The following is a 17,930-nucleotide window of genomic DNA, read 5'->3' as shown; positions in this document are numbered from 1 at the left end:
GGGGACCACGCAACGCAATGCAACCGCGCGCGGCTGCGCCGGCCCCCGGTCGGTCTCGCTATGAGGCTCTGAGCGCTGGCGCGCGGTCCACGCACGGCGGACGGCGGCCACCGGCCACGGCGCGCGCGGGGGCGGGGCGGTAGGCACCCGACCGGCCGGACGACGGGTCCCATGACGCGGTCACGGGCTCCGGAATCGTCGTCGAGCCGGATCTGTGCTGTGCATCTGCAGAGGCGGCCTGCGGCTCAGGGACCGTGCGGACTGGCGCTGAAGGTTGCGGGGCGTTCGTGGCCAGCTCCTACCCCCTGACTGCGTGCCGGCGCTGATAGGGTCGATCGGGGACTCGTGGTTTGGCGGCCACGTCGTGTGGCGCCATGGCGACCTGTGCGGATGCGCGCGCCAGTTCCCCAATGGCCCAGTGTACACCTTGACTGGTCCCGCGCGCCTCCAGGACGAGCTAGGGGTTGGTGCGGCGCGTGTGGGCCGGCCGGTCACGCCAGGCTCGTCACATGTACGTTCTGATGTTCGTCGTCTTCCGAGGCATCTCGTGAACGCGTCCAGTGAGTTCTTCCTCGGCTCGGCATTCGCCGACGGTCGTGTTCATCGTATAGTTACTGACATGCAAATCGATCAACATGTCTCGTGTTGCAACTATCACCGGCATGCAAATCAGTCAGCCTAGCTGCTTCTGACGGTTGCAAGTATCACGCGAGCTTACTTTCCTCAAATAACTTGTGGTTTTGGATAAGCACACACAATCTTTTGTTATAAAATTGAACCAACTAATGTTTCTAGTTTACATTTCAGTTGGCCTAGGTGGTACAAAAGGCGTTTTTGCCATCGAAAAACAGACGTCCTAGTTTCTCGGTTCCGGGAGCATTTCTGGATCAACTAGTCCGTCATATCCGGCGGGCATGATGAAACCCCCACAGGTGGTTGTTTCCAAGAAATTTTCTCCGGTTTTTGAGATTTCCTCCACTTTTGTATGGAGTTTAGAATTGCCATGATGTTAAAATAAAATTTTCTGCATATGCCACTGTGAAATCCCATGCTTTTCTTATAGAGTATGCCATTCATCAATGTCTAAGTAATTTGTGAGCCTTAGACCTATATATGCATCATTAAGAAAATTTTAAGTAGAGTACGAAGAATATATAAAATTCTCACCATATATGCATCCCTCGTAGCTTAACTCGATGCACCCACAAGACAAGCGCACCCTCTTAGCTTCGCCAGTGATTTCACATCTACCCAAGATTTACCACTTAATAAATTTACTTTAGGTGTGGCAACATGAACCAAGTGTACATATGTTTCTTATGATGAAATTTATCCACCTGTGTCCAAGTGCGAGACTTAGCACAAATGCTCATCTCTTTTATTTGTTTTATTCCATGATACGATTTGTGCCCGTCAACAACGAGACGTTCATGGTGACTTTGTCAATCTTATTTGTCAACCAAACTCTTGAATGTGCATTCATAGGGGCGGATGTGTGAGTTTGTGTATTTCTATTTATGTCATGGACAAGAGCATGACATATTTGCTCTTTATGGAACTTCCACCTTTTCTTTCCTTGTTCCTTTTTTAGAATATAGCTAGAGATTTTTTTCAACACCAGCATAACTGAAATGAACCCTAGCTCATACAATTAAACTTGTGCTTGCAGTACATACAATCCATGGAATCCACTACAAGCAATTACAACAATGAGATAAACACCACATAAAACCCAAAATAGACAAAGAGTTCATTTCCTAGCCTGGACCTTGGAGAAGAAATCACCATAGCCATACGATTAGACATTAGAGAGAAGAATGAAAAAAGAGTAAAAGGTAAAACACAATCAAACACTCGACGCACACATCATTGTTGATCCGTCCGTGGTTCTACATTCAGAACCACCTGACAGACAAAGAAAGCACACAAAAGAAAAGTCGGAGAAAACAAATGCGATGCATGCAGCATGCACTCACGAATGAACAACTGGCTGTATTCATGCGTGCGCGTTGCATGCAAGCATGTAATCACGTAGTTATCAAGCGCATATGAAACCGCTGGGGAGGTTCTTGCCACAGTAGTTGACAATGAGGCTGAGCTTGACAGGGATGTCGAGGTTGATGCCGAGCACGTTGGCCTTGATGGCGGTGCAGAGGCAGGCGGCGGCCTCGAGGTCGGCGAGGCCGCCGAGGAGGCTGCAGCACGGCTCGGCGGGCGGCTGCCCGACCTTGGCGCTCACGAGGCCGGCCACGTTGGCGCACGCCGCGAGCTTGAGGGCGTTCTTGGGGCACTTGCCTTTGCTCGACGGTGTTGGCGTTGGTGGCGTCGGCGTTGGTGGCGTCGGCGTCGGGCAGCCGCCGCCGCAGGCGTTGGCCACCGCGAAGAGGAGCAGGTTGAGGGCAACGAGGAGGAAGGCCTTGGATGCCATGGCGACTGTGTGTGAAAAACCCAGAGAGTGCGCTTGCACACAGGGCTAGGAGAATGCTGGTGCACCTGGATGGGAATGAGCTCGGCGAGGAGGATACGTGGGTATTTATAGGGGAGAATTGAACCATACGTGGGGCTAGAGCACTACACCTAACAAAAGTACAACACCACAATGGCATATGTCTCCTAATGATTCAAAATTGTGCATATGCACGTCTAAGAAAAATGTGCACATGTAATATTACGCAAGTTCTTCGAGAAAAATTTGCTCCTCGAGGATAACTTTTTACTAATAAAACTATATATGACCCGCGTGAGTTATGGCTTGTGGATTGTTTATGGTAATTCTATAGAACTGAATTAGTTTGGATTTCGCATTAAGAAACATTGTTCTATCACCCTTCTAAAATATAAGAGATTGTGAGCGTGGTCTAAGTTAAACTGTTCTAATAAATAGTTAGTCAAGTTTATAAAAAGAGAGCATATCCACTTTGAAATATATTTTCATAATTTACTTCCATTACTCATATCTATAATAAACTTGATAAAATTTAAAATATTTTGACTTAGTAGAATCTTAAATCTCTTATATTTCGAGTAGGAGGTAGCAGTAGTGGGGTGGGACCGTTTGTGCAAGATGAATAAAACATGATTATCAAAAAATCAAGCACATAACTGATTATAATCGTCGCTTCATGGGAAAACAATGGTGATAACAGGTTTCCCACAGTTTTGTGCAATAAACCAACATGATAATCACATTATTACAGATGATTAGAAAAACTGACCACTTTGTGTTCAACAGATATGATTAAAATTCACAGTCCAGCCTGCCATACGAAACAGTAGATGTAAACACACATGAACATCTACAATGAATCGCATGCAGCACGTACAGTCACTTATCCATCAATCTCATATATATATATATATATATATATATATATATATATATGCAGTAACAAGTTAACAACAGACAAAACAGTCATTGCCGCAAGCATGTATATATCTTGAGCTGGCAAGCCAGAAAGGCAGTGGCAAGGCTCCAGTGGGACGGCTCGGCGGCTTGCGCAGCTAGCTCGTGGGCCGGCCGGGCTGTCAATGCTGCGCTGCGCCAAAACGCCAATGGGCCATCTCCCCCATGCAGGTCTACTGCCCTCTGCCTACCCCAGCAGAGAGGCAGGAGAGGTGTCAACGTCGCCACATCGCTGGCTCACTTTCTGAGAGATCTCACCTCTGCCGGCCGCTCTGCGTGCGTGATTCACAGGCTGCGCAAGCTCATGAGTCATGACACCGATGAGTCGGAGACTGTGTGGCGTGGCTCGGGGGCGGGCGGGAGAACGGGGGAGACCGGAGAGGAGGACGACGACTGGAGGACCAGCCGCGACGGCTGCCACGAATGTACTCCCTGCCACCATGGTTGGTCCCTTGCCAAATCTGAATTATATGATAGTTACTTATTCACAGCGCTTAATTTCTCGAAGGTATCCGTACATAAAGTTTCGTACGTGTATTTATAATAGTAAGTTTACGTGTATGTATGCTAACGTCTGCATCTATATATCTGTAAAAAAATATGACTAAACCGTCGTAAACGGAGGATAATTACTATCGGTGATGCCTAAAAGATACGTACACTTGGCCGAGCTCTTCTCCTGAACCATCCACCGAGAAACATTTGACCCAGTAGTGCACATGCGCCCTTCAGTTGTGTATCGTCGTCGTCTAGCTCGGGCCAGCTGATCATGTGGTGGTGGTCGTTCCTTCTGGAACCTTCCCAACGCGCATTGATATGAGACGGACGAGCACAGCATCGGTGTACTTTTATAGCTTTATCGCCGGTTGGGGCTAGTGGCCGATAACACCAACGGCCCGTGACACGGTGCATCATAATACCACACTGCGGGCCTAACGGAGACGCGGGAGAGAGAGAGAGAGAGAGAGAGAGAGAGAGAGAGAGAGAGAGAGAGAGAGGGCAGCGCGTCGTTTTGATTTGCTAACTGTTCAGCAGATATTTTCCAGCAATTCCGTCCATACGTGTAGTATGATGTGTGGCTAATATCGATTCTTTCTCACGGCGGCATGCAGCGGTAGGGCCGGCGCGAAAGGTTTACTGGCTTGTTTTGCGGGTTGTTGGGTACTATGGATGACCAGGTGGACTCATCGCTCCTGTTCTTGATTGTCTTGTTATACTGTCAAGCTGAATCCCGGACAGGGAAATACACCACTAGATAGCTAATCTGCATACCTGATGACCTCTCTTCCCCACCTTTGTACCCCATCTCGGCATGCATGCCACGCTTGTGCCCATCCTCGACCGCGATTGGCGGCCACTCTGAATGAATAAAATGTTCAGATAGGCGCGCTCCCTATGTTATTATGTTCATTCAAAATCAACGGAAGGTGCATGGAGACTGTACCAGCTGGGACTGGGAAAAGGAACGCTTCTCCCGCAATAGTCCTGGCTAGCTCAATTTTTCTTTTTAGATCCACGCCCACGTTTCCCAAAAAGCTTCAACATGATCCATCGATATTTTCACATTGTTTTGTCCAATGATCAAAGGTCGGCTTCCACATTTAGCCGTGATTTTGTTAAAAATGTGGCTTATTTTCTTTTGATAGGGCAACCTTTTTATCAGCAAAAATTACTCTATTAATTCATCATGTCTATGACATAAAAATTGGTGCCATTGGATAATTTAAAATATTTTACATATATTTATAGTTATAATTCCGCATCATATAAATAAAAATATTAGTGGAATAACAGCACATATCCTCACTTACGTAGTTACACTGATGATTGGTCGCCCACCTATATATACACACAGACATAAACCGTCTTGTATGGTATGAAGGTGGATGCGTGACTTCATCTGTCAGGGTTTAAATCATGGTGTCCACGATTTACATACATTAGTTCTTTCCGTGACTTATAAGTGAGCCCCGGCTCTTTATAAATTTAAGCTGCAAACCAAACTTTATTGAAATGCCGGCACACAAGTGAGCACCGGCCCAGCGGCCCTTTACACAACAAATGCATAGGACTAAGGGGCTCCCTTTACGCCGATGATGCTGTTAATTTTACAAATCTTTGACGTGAAAGGAATCGGTGCTCGTAGCGAGAGTGAGTGAATTGGACAATTTTAAAACCTTTACCTATAGCTCAAACTAGTTAGTATAAAATATAAGTTAAAACATATAATCTAGATGTGCAACTAAATCTTATCGTAAAGAGTTTTGCAACCTATAGCCAATCCTAGCAAGATACTACATTAAAAATATAAAGGCATACAAGATTACAATAAGAAATACGGAAGGTTAAAGGAAAGTAAGGGGATAAGGGGAAGAAAACTCTCGACATGAAAATTTATCCCGTGGTATCGGTAGACACAAGACCACCCGTAGTCTATGTTGTTAAAGCACCTCACTAAGAGTACTACTTCCCGGTTACCAAGTCTCTTCCGGAACTCTTCTTGACTCGCCACCAAGGCTCTCACCAAGTCCCCGGTCACCTCAATGCCGTCTCCACTAAGGAGCTTCTCCATGAAAGAGGGGGGTCCCCACGTCCCTCGCACAAAAGCCGTCGTCGCCGTTCTACACTAATCCGGAGGGTCGATGACTCGCCGGCGAGCCACCAAGACTCCAAGGGACCAATACACCGAGATACAACTTGTGGTTCACTCAAGAACTAGCACACAAGGCATCAACGCCTTGCTCTCTCACTCTCCCTAGAGCTAATTCTAGCACTAACACTCTCAAAACTTGTGCTAAATCTAAGAATGTGATCAATGAGCTCTTGGGTAGCTTGGAGAACTTCTTCGGAGTGTGGGTATCTTCTCACGAACTCCAGCAATCTCAAATGACCCGGGGTAAGACTTTATATTGGGTAGAGATCCACTCCTAACCGTTACATACTTTTTCCCTGAAAAGCATAAAGCGTCGGTTAAACCGGTCGCCACCGTCAGTTTAACCGGTCACACTCAGCCTGCCTACTAGCCGTTGAACTCCAATTGCCATCCTCCGTTGACGTCATTTTACTGACATAATGTACCGATGACTGTCGGTTTAACCGGTGTTGAAGACTTTGCTCAGAAACTCTTCTGAAACCAAAACATGCGTACTGAGTAACCACAACACGATTGCATCGACGTCTTCTTTTGCACCATCGGTTTAACTGGTGCTTCTGTCATTTCTCCACTTGATGGTCATGTCATCTCCTCATTGCACCGACGCCTCCATTCTTGTAGCGTCGGTTCAACCGGTGCAACTGGGTTCTTCTGTATTTGATCGTTGTTTCAACCACCAATGCACCAATCCATTTTATTCTAGGACCGATGGTTCAACCAGTCGATGATTTCGGCATAAGTCGCTGCGGTCAACCTCGTCACTTTCGAGCGAGGCAATAATACAATAATGCAGGCAGCCGAGGCAAAAGAACATCGTCACCATCGAGTGAGAATTTTCGGCCCGTTTGGAATGAGCACATGAACCAGGCTGTCTTAGCATCACCAAAGGAGCATGTAATATGTTTACTATTTCACATGTAAATGTATCTTTTGGAAAGAAAATATTAAAATTTCCTAAGTTTTTCATCCATATGGTCCATATAAATAGAATTGTAGCAATTACACAAAGTAAATAACTCATAAAATTATGATATATGTCATAAAATTACACAAGCCGGGGTGGCGCGGGGCGAGGGTGGGCGGGGCGGGGCGGGGGCCGCGGGGAGGGGGCGGAGGCCGGCGGGGTGGGGCGGGAGGCGGTCTGGGTGAAGGCGCGGGTGGGAGGCGGGTGGGAGTCGAACGGATGGGAGAATAGAAGCGAACTATTTTTTCATAACCAGTGGCAAGTGGGTAGTTTTTTTCTCAAAAACGACTAAAAGCCAAGCAAGAGATACTTTTGCATTTGTTCTGCAGTGAAGATTGGAAAGTCCAACCAAAGCTACCTAAGAATTGATGCGGTGGCGTGGCTGCGATCATCACAGGGATGTCGTTTCTTTTTGTATAGCCAGATTTTATAAGAGAAACGTTAGACTGGCATCCTATGATGATGACAGCCCACAACCCATCAGGTTACATGGATAGCCTACCGGCCTAGGATGCTGCTGCGTCAGCGTTCCATTAATAAATGGGCCAGGATAGTCTGCAGCCTCTGACGATGAACCTAGCTCGATCTACAATACGGCCCACAAGAGCGGGTGTGTGTTCTTCCATCATTTATCTTTCTGTTTTTTCTGTATTCGTACCTGTTTTTTTACCCTTGATTCTGTCTTCCCCCCTTTCACAACCATTCCACTTAAAGAATCCATGATTTATACTTTTGCAAACTTAATTTATCAGTTGTAAAAAGCTATTCAATTCATCCAACGTTTCTCACATTGCTTGACAATTTGTAAGGCATAATCAGAAAGATTTAAAAAAACATTATCGCCGTTTTGAGATACTGCTCTACCGCTCGGAACGACTTCTCTACGTAACCTTACGGGGGTACTATTTAGAGTTACTGAATACAAAAAAGAAACTTTAAGCTAAATGTAACCGCAAGCCAAACTTTATTTGTTACAGACATCTGCAAAGAGAATAATGCATAGAAGTACGTACAATCTCAACACATATACGAAGAGCACCACACCATCTATCGGTGCATCTATGCACACAAACTGGTATGCGTGTATACGTGTAGGAACTAGGAAGGAAGTACTCCGGCAAAAAGCAAACCATGCATCAAACTAGAACGACGATGATGGCCCACAGTACGTGGGCTTATCATCGAGGACAACGAATGGACCGACGAAAGAAGGAACGAAATGCGCTGGACTGGGAGGCCCAGGGAAGCCCAACTTTGATGGGTGAACAAAAACAGGTAGCGCCGTCGATCTATCAGCTCCTCCTTTTTTCCCCCCGATAAAAAGCCTGCTTGTCTCACGTCTCTCTTCAGGTTCTACTTAAAGACACTCCCATACTCATATATATACTCACACTTCTATAAATACAAGCACATAACTCGTGAGAGATTGGTTTGACGAATCTTAAGATTGGACGGACCAATCCTACTATTAAAAGAATAGTGCTTTTAATTTTTAAGTCTACAAAAGTATAAGTACTCGTGTCAAATCGATAACTCAAACCCCAATGAACACATTCCAACATAAAGGAGTTGACCAACTAAGCTACGCTTAATTGTAGGTAACATTAACAATTCGCTATCTCGTTTTCTTTTTCCTTCTCCGTCTGTAAAGTTCACTACTCGAGCATTGAAGTAGAGCACCCTGACTAGCTGATGTTTGCTCCTTTGCCGAATTGGTTGTCATGGAACAGGAAAGGAACGTGACAACATCTATATACTGATCTCAACGCACTTCGTGATCGAAGTCAAGCAAACATTCAAGCTGTTCCTGTAGTAAGAAATGTTTCCGGAACTTTGAACACAGCCTCTACCATTACGAGCACACACGTATATTTCAAAACTGAAGGTCTGTTATAATACGGACACTTCAAACCCCCCAAAGAACCTATCTGTATTGTGGACTAACTAATACAAATTCTGTATTGAAAGGAGCAAAGTGCAAAGGTGCCAAAAAGATAGAACCGTGCAGCAAAATCATGTGCTGCCGCGTGTCGTTAAGCTCTGCTTCCCAACATCAGGTATCCAAGAAGGAAAGATAACGAGAAGATCAGCAGCACAAACGTGGCCGAGAAGCCCCCGGGAGACGGCTTTGTTTTCCGGAGGAGTTCCTGAAAAACGAAGCAACTTTGACCGGTTAGTGATCGCATACCAATGCTGCAACAGCAAACAGACTTGGAAAGGGACTTCTGGTCATAGAAAGGTATGCTGCGAAACAGCCCAGAAAACAAGAGGCCATCAAATCGTGTTCTCATCCTGTGTTACTATCTTCTGTAGAAGTATCATATCACTCCCCAAACCTTAAGGCATCTTGCTGGCTGCTGCACTTAGGGATTTGTTTATTGTAGCATAATTTAACCAGCTTCGCACTATCACTATGTGTGTCTCATCTGTATACTCAAAGAATAATGTTCTCTTAAAGGATTAATAAAACTGTAAGGAGCTCAAACAATAATACCTAAACTAAATAACATGATAGGATCCCTTCCAAAAAAAATAATATGATAAGAGCTCATTAAACTAGCACGTAACAAATAAAAGGGTAACTTAGTTGTGCAGAAGTAATAATGTAAATATGAAACAAATAAAGTAACTAGTCTCCTCGAATTACAATTCAAAAAAAAACAGAGAGAGAAACTCATCATCAGAAGAAAAGGCATACCAGCTCTTTCTGAATCTTCTTGTTTTCCTCTGCATATCTACTTTCCTGGTCTCCTGACTTGGATACCAAAGAGACGTCCTACAGAGCCACAAAACATCAATGATGTCAGGCAAAAATTTAGGATAGTACAAATATTCTGAAATTGTAATCGCAACATCTTGAACTCATGGTGATGATAATCACAGTGGAAGTAATGTGAGTGTATGGTGAATAGGAATCAAGTTTCTCAATTTTCAAATGTCATTCTGACACACTACAACGGTACAGACTACAGATTCGTAAATCTTCAAAGCATACGGTTGTGCTAAACTAGAGCTTCCTTAGTTATCATAGGAGCAGGAAGTTTGCTCATGATAGGAACATTTCCCGCACAAATATTATGATATAACCTTGTTGATGAAAACGAAACTATTCGGTCAAGCAGTAGCATCACGGACAGAAAGAATTAATGAGGATAGAGTGTAGTATTTCCATGAGAGCACTTAAGTTGGATAAAATGTTTTAAGATGATGCTACAGAACAAACTGATCAGCACGAGATTAAGTGTTTATAGACATAGGATATGCATGTATTATCAATCTGAGATAAGATGAAAAGGCAGTCCTATTTAGGTGGAATTAAGATGAAAATGCAGTGCTATTTAGGTGGAAATAGAGTCACCTCGTTATGTGAAGTTTGGGATCTAGATGCATGTCCATGCCCTGATGTCTGAAAAGCAATGGAAACACCAATCACCATTAGTAACTCTAAATAGGAACGAACATGGTATCATATGATTAAAGTAGCAAGCAGTAAGGTCACTACTTACAGAATTGGACGTCGATGGTGGTTCCACTTCATGGTCCACGTCTGAATCAAGGGAATCCTCTTCCTCTGCTTCCTCCGGCACAGGCGATGGAGGATTGGCAGGGACGTAGATCACCCTCAACTTAAACTCCTCGACCAACTTACCTGGTGCTTTACTGAACTACAGGACGCACAGCGAATGTTACATGATACTCTTGTCTGTAAAAACAAACATCGCACAGTGCCATTCGGCTCCGTAAATGCGAGTTCTGCAAGAATTTACCATGTCAGGGACAATGTCCTTCGGCGCCGTCCCCTCCTCCACAACGATACTCTGAACGAGGAACTTGTCCTTGCAGTGGTAGTCCGGGGGAATCTCCTTGGGCGCTTGCATCACAACTACACCAATCTCACCGTAGCAGATGAGAACGATCGATCAAACAAACCAGAAAGAAATACAACGCATACGAGCGAAGCGGACGCACTTGAGATGCCGAACGATCCCCTGGGCGGCACGACACCGGAGGCAGGCCGCACGGCGTACTTCCTAGGGTTCGTCGTCTTCACCTGCAGACTCGACGGGACGAAGGAAAAATATCAATCTCTGTGAGGCTGACCCCGATGCACAGGATTTGCATCTTCCACCGAAACAAACTCGCCAAATTTTGTCACCTTGAAAGCCACGCACTGATCGGTCTTGTTGACGAGCTCCAGACATGCTGAGTTCTGCTTCTTGAGCTCGACTGCCCATGGCACCGGAACAGCAGCAACGATCCGATCAGTCTGGTAATCCGAAAGAACGCAGCAGGAAACACCGAGAACTAACAGGATAAGTAAGCGCTTACATGCCATCTTCAGGTCGGAAGGGCAGACTCGAAGCAGCGTGCTACTCATGGCGGCGATCGAGGAACAACGATCAGAAGGGGAAATTCAACGCCCTCCTCTTCTCCTCTCCTCTCCTCTCTCAAACCGAGAATCTGGAAGATCCAAGAACCTGAAAACTGAAATATCCAAGACGGGGGCCCCCGGGCGCGTGTTTCCTGCCCCCGGAAGCAAAGTATCGGGGCACGAGAGAGACAAAGCCAGGCTATTGACGAGCACGGTTGGCAGGGCTTGGATCCTTTTGACAGGGGAAGAAGAACCGAATCGTCGAATCGTAGGACGGGAGCAGACGGGCTCGGGCTCCGGGGGAGAGGTGGAGTTTGGGTTGGCATAAACTAAGCAAGGTTTAGCAGGCCGAGTAATGATTGGCAGCGGCGGTGGCGTCGTGCTAGTCCGGGTCTCCCCCGATGGCAATCTGCTCGCGCGTTGGCTGGCAGGGTGGTTGGGTTCGGGCGACGGCCGCTGGAACTGCGAGGCAACGCCGCCTGCCAGTTGGGATCGGCTGGTGACTGCGTTGCGCCGCCCACCCACGCTGGCGGGGAAAGGGTCGGCGGCGGACGTGTACCTTACCTTTACCGTTCTCTGGGTGCGGCCGTCGACGAAAATGGGTTTTGATCAGCAAACCTTTTGCCGTAAACTGCAGGAAGGTCAGCACTTTGCTGCTGGACGGGGACCTCTCGTCTTTTGCGAACCTGACGGCGTATGGCCTCTGGAGTCTCTGCGCCCGCCGTAGCCTGTCGCTTTGGCAGTCGTCATCTGTCCACCTCATCTGAGAACTGGTCGTTACTCGACTTGAAAGGATCCAAATTTGTGCTGACTGTGCCCGCAGATTATCCTCTGCTCGTGAGCTGCCGGGTGAGCAATCGTGAGGATAATGATTCAGGCGTCAGAAACGAGCTCCTTCAGTTTTCGCCGTTCCATCTCCAACTACATCCCACGATCTAACACTAGCAGGACTGAAGATATTAGCAGATTGACTGTTGCCGCATTATTGGAGGTCTTGCCGCCAATTATTCTGAATTTCCGTGAGTCCTCTTCTCATCCAGCTCTCTCGCCAGCGATGCAGTTCAATTCCAGTGCCCTACTCTGATACCCCATTTGAAATGAAACTCCTTGATCTAGACAGGCCGATTTGGTTGGCGTCTTCAAAAGGCAGCAAGCGCGTGGTATCAGACGCTGAAAATTATCCCAGTTTCGTGCTGATTACACAGTGACCCACTGTAACGTCAACAGTTCCAGGGCTGTCTGCACCTGGGAGCACTGGCAGTAATCAGTTTTCTTGGTGTATCTAAATGCAAATTATGCATAGCATCTAAGACATGGCACCTAACCAGTACACAGCATCTATCCAATGCAGAGCATGTTCATGAAAGACTAGAACAGCCGAGCCACGTTTGTAGCCACAGCTAATGGAACTGGAAGTAGAAACAAATTTATCACGGTAATTGCTCACAATAAGATTAATCACTGCTGGCTGTTAGTGTTAGTCCATGAGTAAAGAATACGCATATACCTTCCTACTGGAGTAGGTAACTGCCGTCATGCTGTCATTTGTATCAACCCAAGCCCTGTTTGTTTCAGCTTATTTTGGATTTTGAAGGCTCGATTTTAAAAAATCTAAAAATAGGCCTATTTTTAGATTTTTTAAAATCGAGCCTTCAAAATCCAAAATAATCACCATTGTTCCTACTGGAAAATCTAATAGTTAGTTCATTCCTCTTACTCGTGCTAAACCTCTCAAGAAACAGCATGCCTGCTCAGCAAACTTAGAATTGCTTACCAAAATTGCAACTTCGCAACAACAACAATGCCATCACAGTGTAATAATCGTACTAAAGGGCAAGGATTATTAGCAGTTTAGCACACCAGAAATGTGTTCTGGGCGCACATGAATCTCAAGAGCAAGTTGCTGAGCCAGGCCTCGAACACGCCGAGGAAAGCCCCCGCGACGACGTCGAGGACGTAGTGCCGGCCAAGGAGCACCCTGGACGCCGACGTCGCGGCGGCCCAGAGGAAGAGCGCCTCGCGGGGCTGGAAGCCGCCGCCGGCGAGGAAGGCCGCCACGAGGAAGGCGCGGGAGGAGTGTCCGCTGGGGAAGGACCAGTGGTCGGCGGCGACGGCGACGTACATGTCCTTGGCGTTGTACGCCGGGCGTGGGCGGCGGACGACGACCTTGACGAGGCCGACGAAGGCGAGGTCGATCACAAGGCCCACGACGAGGCCGGCCAGGAGCGGGGAGACCGCCCCGGACGCGTTGGCGGGGGAGGCCGAGAGGAGGAGCAGGGAGATGGGGACGGGGAGCCAGATGCGGCCGTCGCCGGCGACCTCGAGCGCCTTGAGGAGGAGGCGCGGCACCGGGAGGAAGAGCGCGTGGAGGCGGAGGGACACGGCCGCGTCCAGCCCCGCGAGGCCGCCCAGGAGGGCGGACTTCGCCGGCGCCGACGGCGGGGTGGTCGCGGGGGCCATGCGCGCCGGCAGGGGTGATTTGGGAAAGTCAGTGGGATCGGGGGAGGCCCGGCCAAGGGGCGTGCCACCCCGATCCGAATCTGATCTGGGTGCGATGCGTTTGGTCGATGGGCCTTCTGTTCACTCAGATATTGGACCTTTCTCAGTCATATTTGGGCCCAAAATGTTGGCGGTGTTCTAAAATTTCCATCGAGCAAACATTTCAAATTTAACTATAGATATAACAAAATTGAATATATTGACTGAGATCGATATGAGTTGAATATTCACCAAAAATTACTTCGATAAGGTATTTTTAAAAAGTTACCGGAGCAAGTTTCCCCTTAACAATTTTATATCTGTGATCGGAGGAGGTAAATCCTATTCTTTCCATGTTTGCAAGAAACTTGTTCGGCTCTTGTCTCAAAATCGTGTAGCCCGTAGCCTGCACGAGTTCAGAGGAGCAGCGGCCAAGTTGACCAGCGTTTCCTGTCATTTTACGTGTACAATATAAAGATCCGGGGCAAAATGGCGGCACAGGATAGCAGAGGATACTGTACTACGGCATCGCAAGAAACGGCGGCCAACCCTCCTGCAGCGTGCAGAACTGCAAACTGCAGCGCCAGGAGCCCAGGGCGAGGCCGCCACGGTCCGGACACGGGATATCGGCCGCCGGATCCAGAGGTCCAGCAAGTTTTGGCGCGCATGGGCAGGCCGCAGGCCGCCTCTTGTCTGAGCGGCACCGGCCTCGCGCATGGGCCTTTTGGCACGGCACGGCGGCAGGCGTGAGCAAGCAAAGGCCGGGCCGTGTGGTAACGATGCCTCGGAAGTCCCCACCGCTCCCTTTCAAATCCCGCTCGAGCTCGGTCTGGGCTGAGAGTTCCAAATTCCAACGACAAGCTGCTGCTGATCGCCTGTTGATTGTGTCGATTGACTTGGATTTCAAATTCAAACTCGCACGTACTACTGCAGCTGCAGTACTATCCGAAGCATTTAACTTGGGTTTGCTGAATGCTGTCCCATTGGCCCCCCTGCATTATATTCATTTAGTTTCAGCTCCCCAAGGCCCAAGCTAATAACCGAACCAATTCAAACTGTGGTGTAGTGTAGTGTAGTGTAGCGTCAGCGCCACTACTATTCTAACACCCCGGCCCGCCTCGTGGATCAAATCGACACGACAGAAAGCGCACGCATGATCCTGCGGCACACAGACTCGCGCGAACGCGTCGAAAGGCGCAGCGGCAGCAGTGAGACTATCCTCTGCGCGCGCGGACGGGAAAAGGCCACTTTTGGCACCATACCTTCGGGCCTTTAGTTCAAATCCGAATCTAAGCCAGGCCAGGTACCTGCCGTGTCGCGCGTACTTTCTTCAGTGAATGAGGGTGTTCCTTTGCTGACAAGCAGGCCAATTGTTCCATCCTCCCGCATCTTCAGAGGAGCATGGAGTACCAAGCGTCCATGCACTCCCTTTCCCGTGTTCAATGTTAGGCTTAATTATTGGCAGGTGATTTGCACTGGATAGCCGGGTACGTATTGCCTATTGGCTAAGTGTACGATTTGTGCAAGAAACAAGAGTTGTTGACGGCCCGAATTAAGGAGCTAGCGGTGGTCATGCACGCCACTAGGCAAGCATTTGGAAATTAGAAACAAAAAATTCCAGCCTAACCTGCCGACCTTGCGTGCCTAACCACACTAGTGCTCCGCGGAAAGCAGCAGCGCGCCTCCCCGCGGCCATCTATCGCCGGTGTCGTGTGCGTGGCCGATCGCCGGTGACGTGCACTACAGTTGCGGGACTGGACGCTCGCGCTTGGCACGCCGCTTCCGTGGCCGCCTTCTTGGCTCTCGCTTCTCAGCGGGGGTACATGCGTGCATGGCGTGAGGCGATCGCTCGCTCGAGGGTGCCAGGGAATGGAATCTTACGATTACGAGACGGGGGAGGGACTTCAAATTCTACGAGTAGCAGCAGCTGCTAGTATAGGCCGATCACGCATCATTCCGCGCCATGGCCAATAATGCTACTATGCTGTTTCATAAAAAAAATGCTACTGTGCTAGTTTGGTTTTGGTATATGAGGCTATAGCGTCAGTGCCGTGACATGTGGCTTTGGGGGTAGCTGGAAGCCGAAAACATGCAAAGGCATGTGAGCTAGAGTGGTGATAAAGGTAAGCTAACGCCGGCCATGAAGTGCGTGATTGTGTGGGTGACTTTGGGCGTAACTTCAATTGGCGTCTCATATGTTGGAAGACAGAAACGTACGTGCCGTTTCCATTTGCAAACCCCAAGGACGGTACAGGCTGAATACGAGCTTAACTTTCCACTGCTCTGTTCCCGCCTTCACACAGGACGCCCAGCTCTTGTTGCCAAGCATGCTTTGCATGCAACATTGCTGAAGAGATCCCCCTCTGATCTGCCAGTCGTTTTTAAACGTTCAACAGTCGATGCGGCAGTCGGAGAAGCCTGCGAACCCACCACGGTCCCTACAGTGGTATGTACTATGAAAAGGCACCGTATATCCTATGGTGCATTCTACTGGATGTAAATAGTAATTTTCCTCTGATCAAGTGCGCTGTCTGAGCAGCGCTGACACTGGTAGCTGCGCTACCTGCCCAGGATGAGCAGCAGACCACACCCCTATATTAGCTGATCACCCAAGGCAGCGTACAGGACTTGGCTGCACAGGCTGCCGAGCATGAGTATTAAGGCAGTGCTAGCGTAGTGACCGCTCTGCTTAACCATATATACCAACGTGTCCTAGCCTTCTACGGAGTACTAGCTAGTTGCTACATAGCCCAGCGCCGCCCAGCCGTCGCCCACAGCCACCGCTGCGTCTCCGGCCGCGCGCACCATGCCGGAGAAGCCTCCGCCGCCCCGCCGCCGCCCGACGGCGGCGGCGGCGGGGAGCTGGGTCCGGTCCCTCCACTGCAAGTCCATGGCGGCCGACGACGTGGCCGCCAGGGTCGCGGCGCCGGGGCCCAAGAGGCTTCACCCGCTACTCCCGCGCGCCGGGTGCGGGAGCTACGGGGACGCTCTCAGCCACGTCTCCTCGTCGAAGCACGCCGGTGCGGCGAGGCCGCAGCAGGGGTCGAAGCCGAGTCCCGAGCCGGGCCAGAAGACCAAGACGAAGCCGGCCTCTGTCGTGCCGCCGTCGCCTCCCCCGGGTCCTCTCGGCCCGGTCCCGGCGCTCACCGAGCTCCCCGCTGGGCACTCGTCGCGGCAGGTGGTGGAGATCATCTTCCTCTCCTCGTGGTCGTCGCCGCTTCCGGTTCCGGTTCCGCAGCCGCCGCCGAATCAGCCAGGAGCGCCCACCGCCACCAGCAGCAGCGGCGCGTTCCCGGGCGTGGTGGAGATGCTGTTCCGCGTGCACAACCCGGCGCGCGCCGTGGCGCGCTTCGAGGACTACCGCGCCGCGGTGCGCGCCCGGGCCGGCGGGGCCGCGCGCAGCGCCGCCGACGGGAACGAGATGATGCGCTTCTCCCCTGCGCCGCCGTACGGCTCGTCGCCCTTCGCCTCCACACCGAGCGGCGGCGAGGACGCCCCGCTCATCCGGACCTTCGACGGCAGCGGCGGCGCGCACGCCAGCGGGCGCGGGCCCGCGGCCGGGCGGCGGGCCATGTTCCTGTGCAGGGTCATCGCGGGCCGCGTGGCGGAGGCCGGGGCGGGTCCCAAGCTGAAGGAGCACCACGACTCCGTCCGGTTCGGCGGCAAGGGCGGCGAGCTGGTGGTGTTCGACCGCCACGCCGTGCTCCCGTGCTTCCTCATCATCTACAGGCTGTAAAAAAGACAAAAACCATCAATGTCCTTTAACCCTTCTGCTAATTTTCCCCCCTGTCACTCGTGGGTTAATCGATCAATCAACTGCATAGGTCTGGTAATCTCAGGTCTTTCCTTCCGTGCAATCACCGCCCTCGATCAATCGTTAATCTCCGCCATTACTCATCTCGCCGGCCACCGCAGGAGTGCCCGACTGCCCGTGTCCTCTCCCGCAGCGGCGCAATTGCAAACACTGTGCTGCCGCCTGCAGAGTGTAAGGCGCGCACAGTGACCGCGCATGTTCTGATGGCGTCCCTGTGCGGGCGCGTGCCGTGAGCTGCGGCCGGCG

The 17,930-nt window shown here is 49.8% G+C and overlaps 4 protein-coding genes across 4 annotated transcripts; 1 reads left to right on the top strand and 3 right to left on the bottom strand.

Moving 5' to 3' along the window:
• Positions 1-1,623: 1,623 nt before the first annotated feature.
• LOC112894602 (14 kDa proline-rich protein DC2.15-like) lies at positions 1,624-2,491 on the bottom strand. Its single transcript, XM_025962368.1, has one exon. It carries the CDS (start codon positions 2,426-2,428, stop codon positions 2,039-2,041), a length of 390 nt encoding a protein of 129 aa, XP_025818153.1. The 5' UTR covers positions 2,429-2,491; the 3' UTR covers positions 1,624-2,038.
• Positions 2,492-8,848: 6,357 nt separating this feature from the next.
• On the bottom strand, positions 8,849-11,995 carry LOC112901352 (vesicle-associated protein 1-3-like). Its single transcript, XM_025970251.1, has 8 exons — positions 11,350-11,995; positions 11,177-11,247; positions 10,990-11,071; positions 10,788-10,903; positions 10,527-10,685; positions 10,379-10,426; positions 9,719-9,796; positions 8,849-9,167 (listed from the first exon to the last, which is right to left on the bottom strand). The coding sequence occupies exons 1-8, from the start codon at positions 11,396-11,398 to the stop codon at positions 9,054-9,056; spliced, it is 717 nt and encodes a 238-aa protein (XP_025826036.1). The 5' UTR covers positions 11,399-11,995; the 3' UTR covers positions 8,849-9,053.
• A 1,183-nt stretch (positions 11,996-13,178) lies between these two features.
• On the bottom strand, positions 13,179-14,037 carry LOC112901362 (probable lipid phosphate phosphatase beta). The gene has a single exon (XM_025970260.1). The coding sequence runs from the start codon at positions 13,850-13,852 to the stop codon at positions 13,244-13,246; it is 609 nt and encodes a 202-aa protein (XP_025826045.1). The 5' UTR covers positions 13,853-14,037; the 3' UTR covers positions 13,179-13,243.
• A 2,351-nt stretch (positions 14,038-16,388) lies between these two features.
• Positions 16,389-17,662, top strand: LOC112874234 (translation initiation factor IF-2-like). The gene has a single exon (XM_025937448.1). It carries the CDS (start codon positions 16,677-16,679, stop codon positions 17,604-17,606), a length of 930 nt encoding a protein of 309 aa, XP_025793233.1. The 5' UTR covers positions 16,389-16,676; the 3' UTR covers positions 17,607-17,662.
• The last annotated feature ends 268 nt before the right edge of the window (positions 17,663-17,930 follow it).

Source organism: Panicum hallii, chromosome 1 (genome assembly GCF_002211085.1).
Source record: "Panicum hallii strain FIL2 chromosome 1, PHallii_v3.1, whole genome shotgun sequence".
Lineage (NCBI taxonomy): Eukaryota > Viridiplantae > Streptophyta > Magnoliopsida > Poales > Poaceae > Panicum > Panicum hallii.
This window is presented reverse-complemented; position numbering and strand designations above follow the sequence as displayed.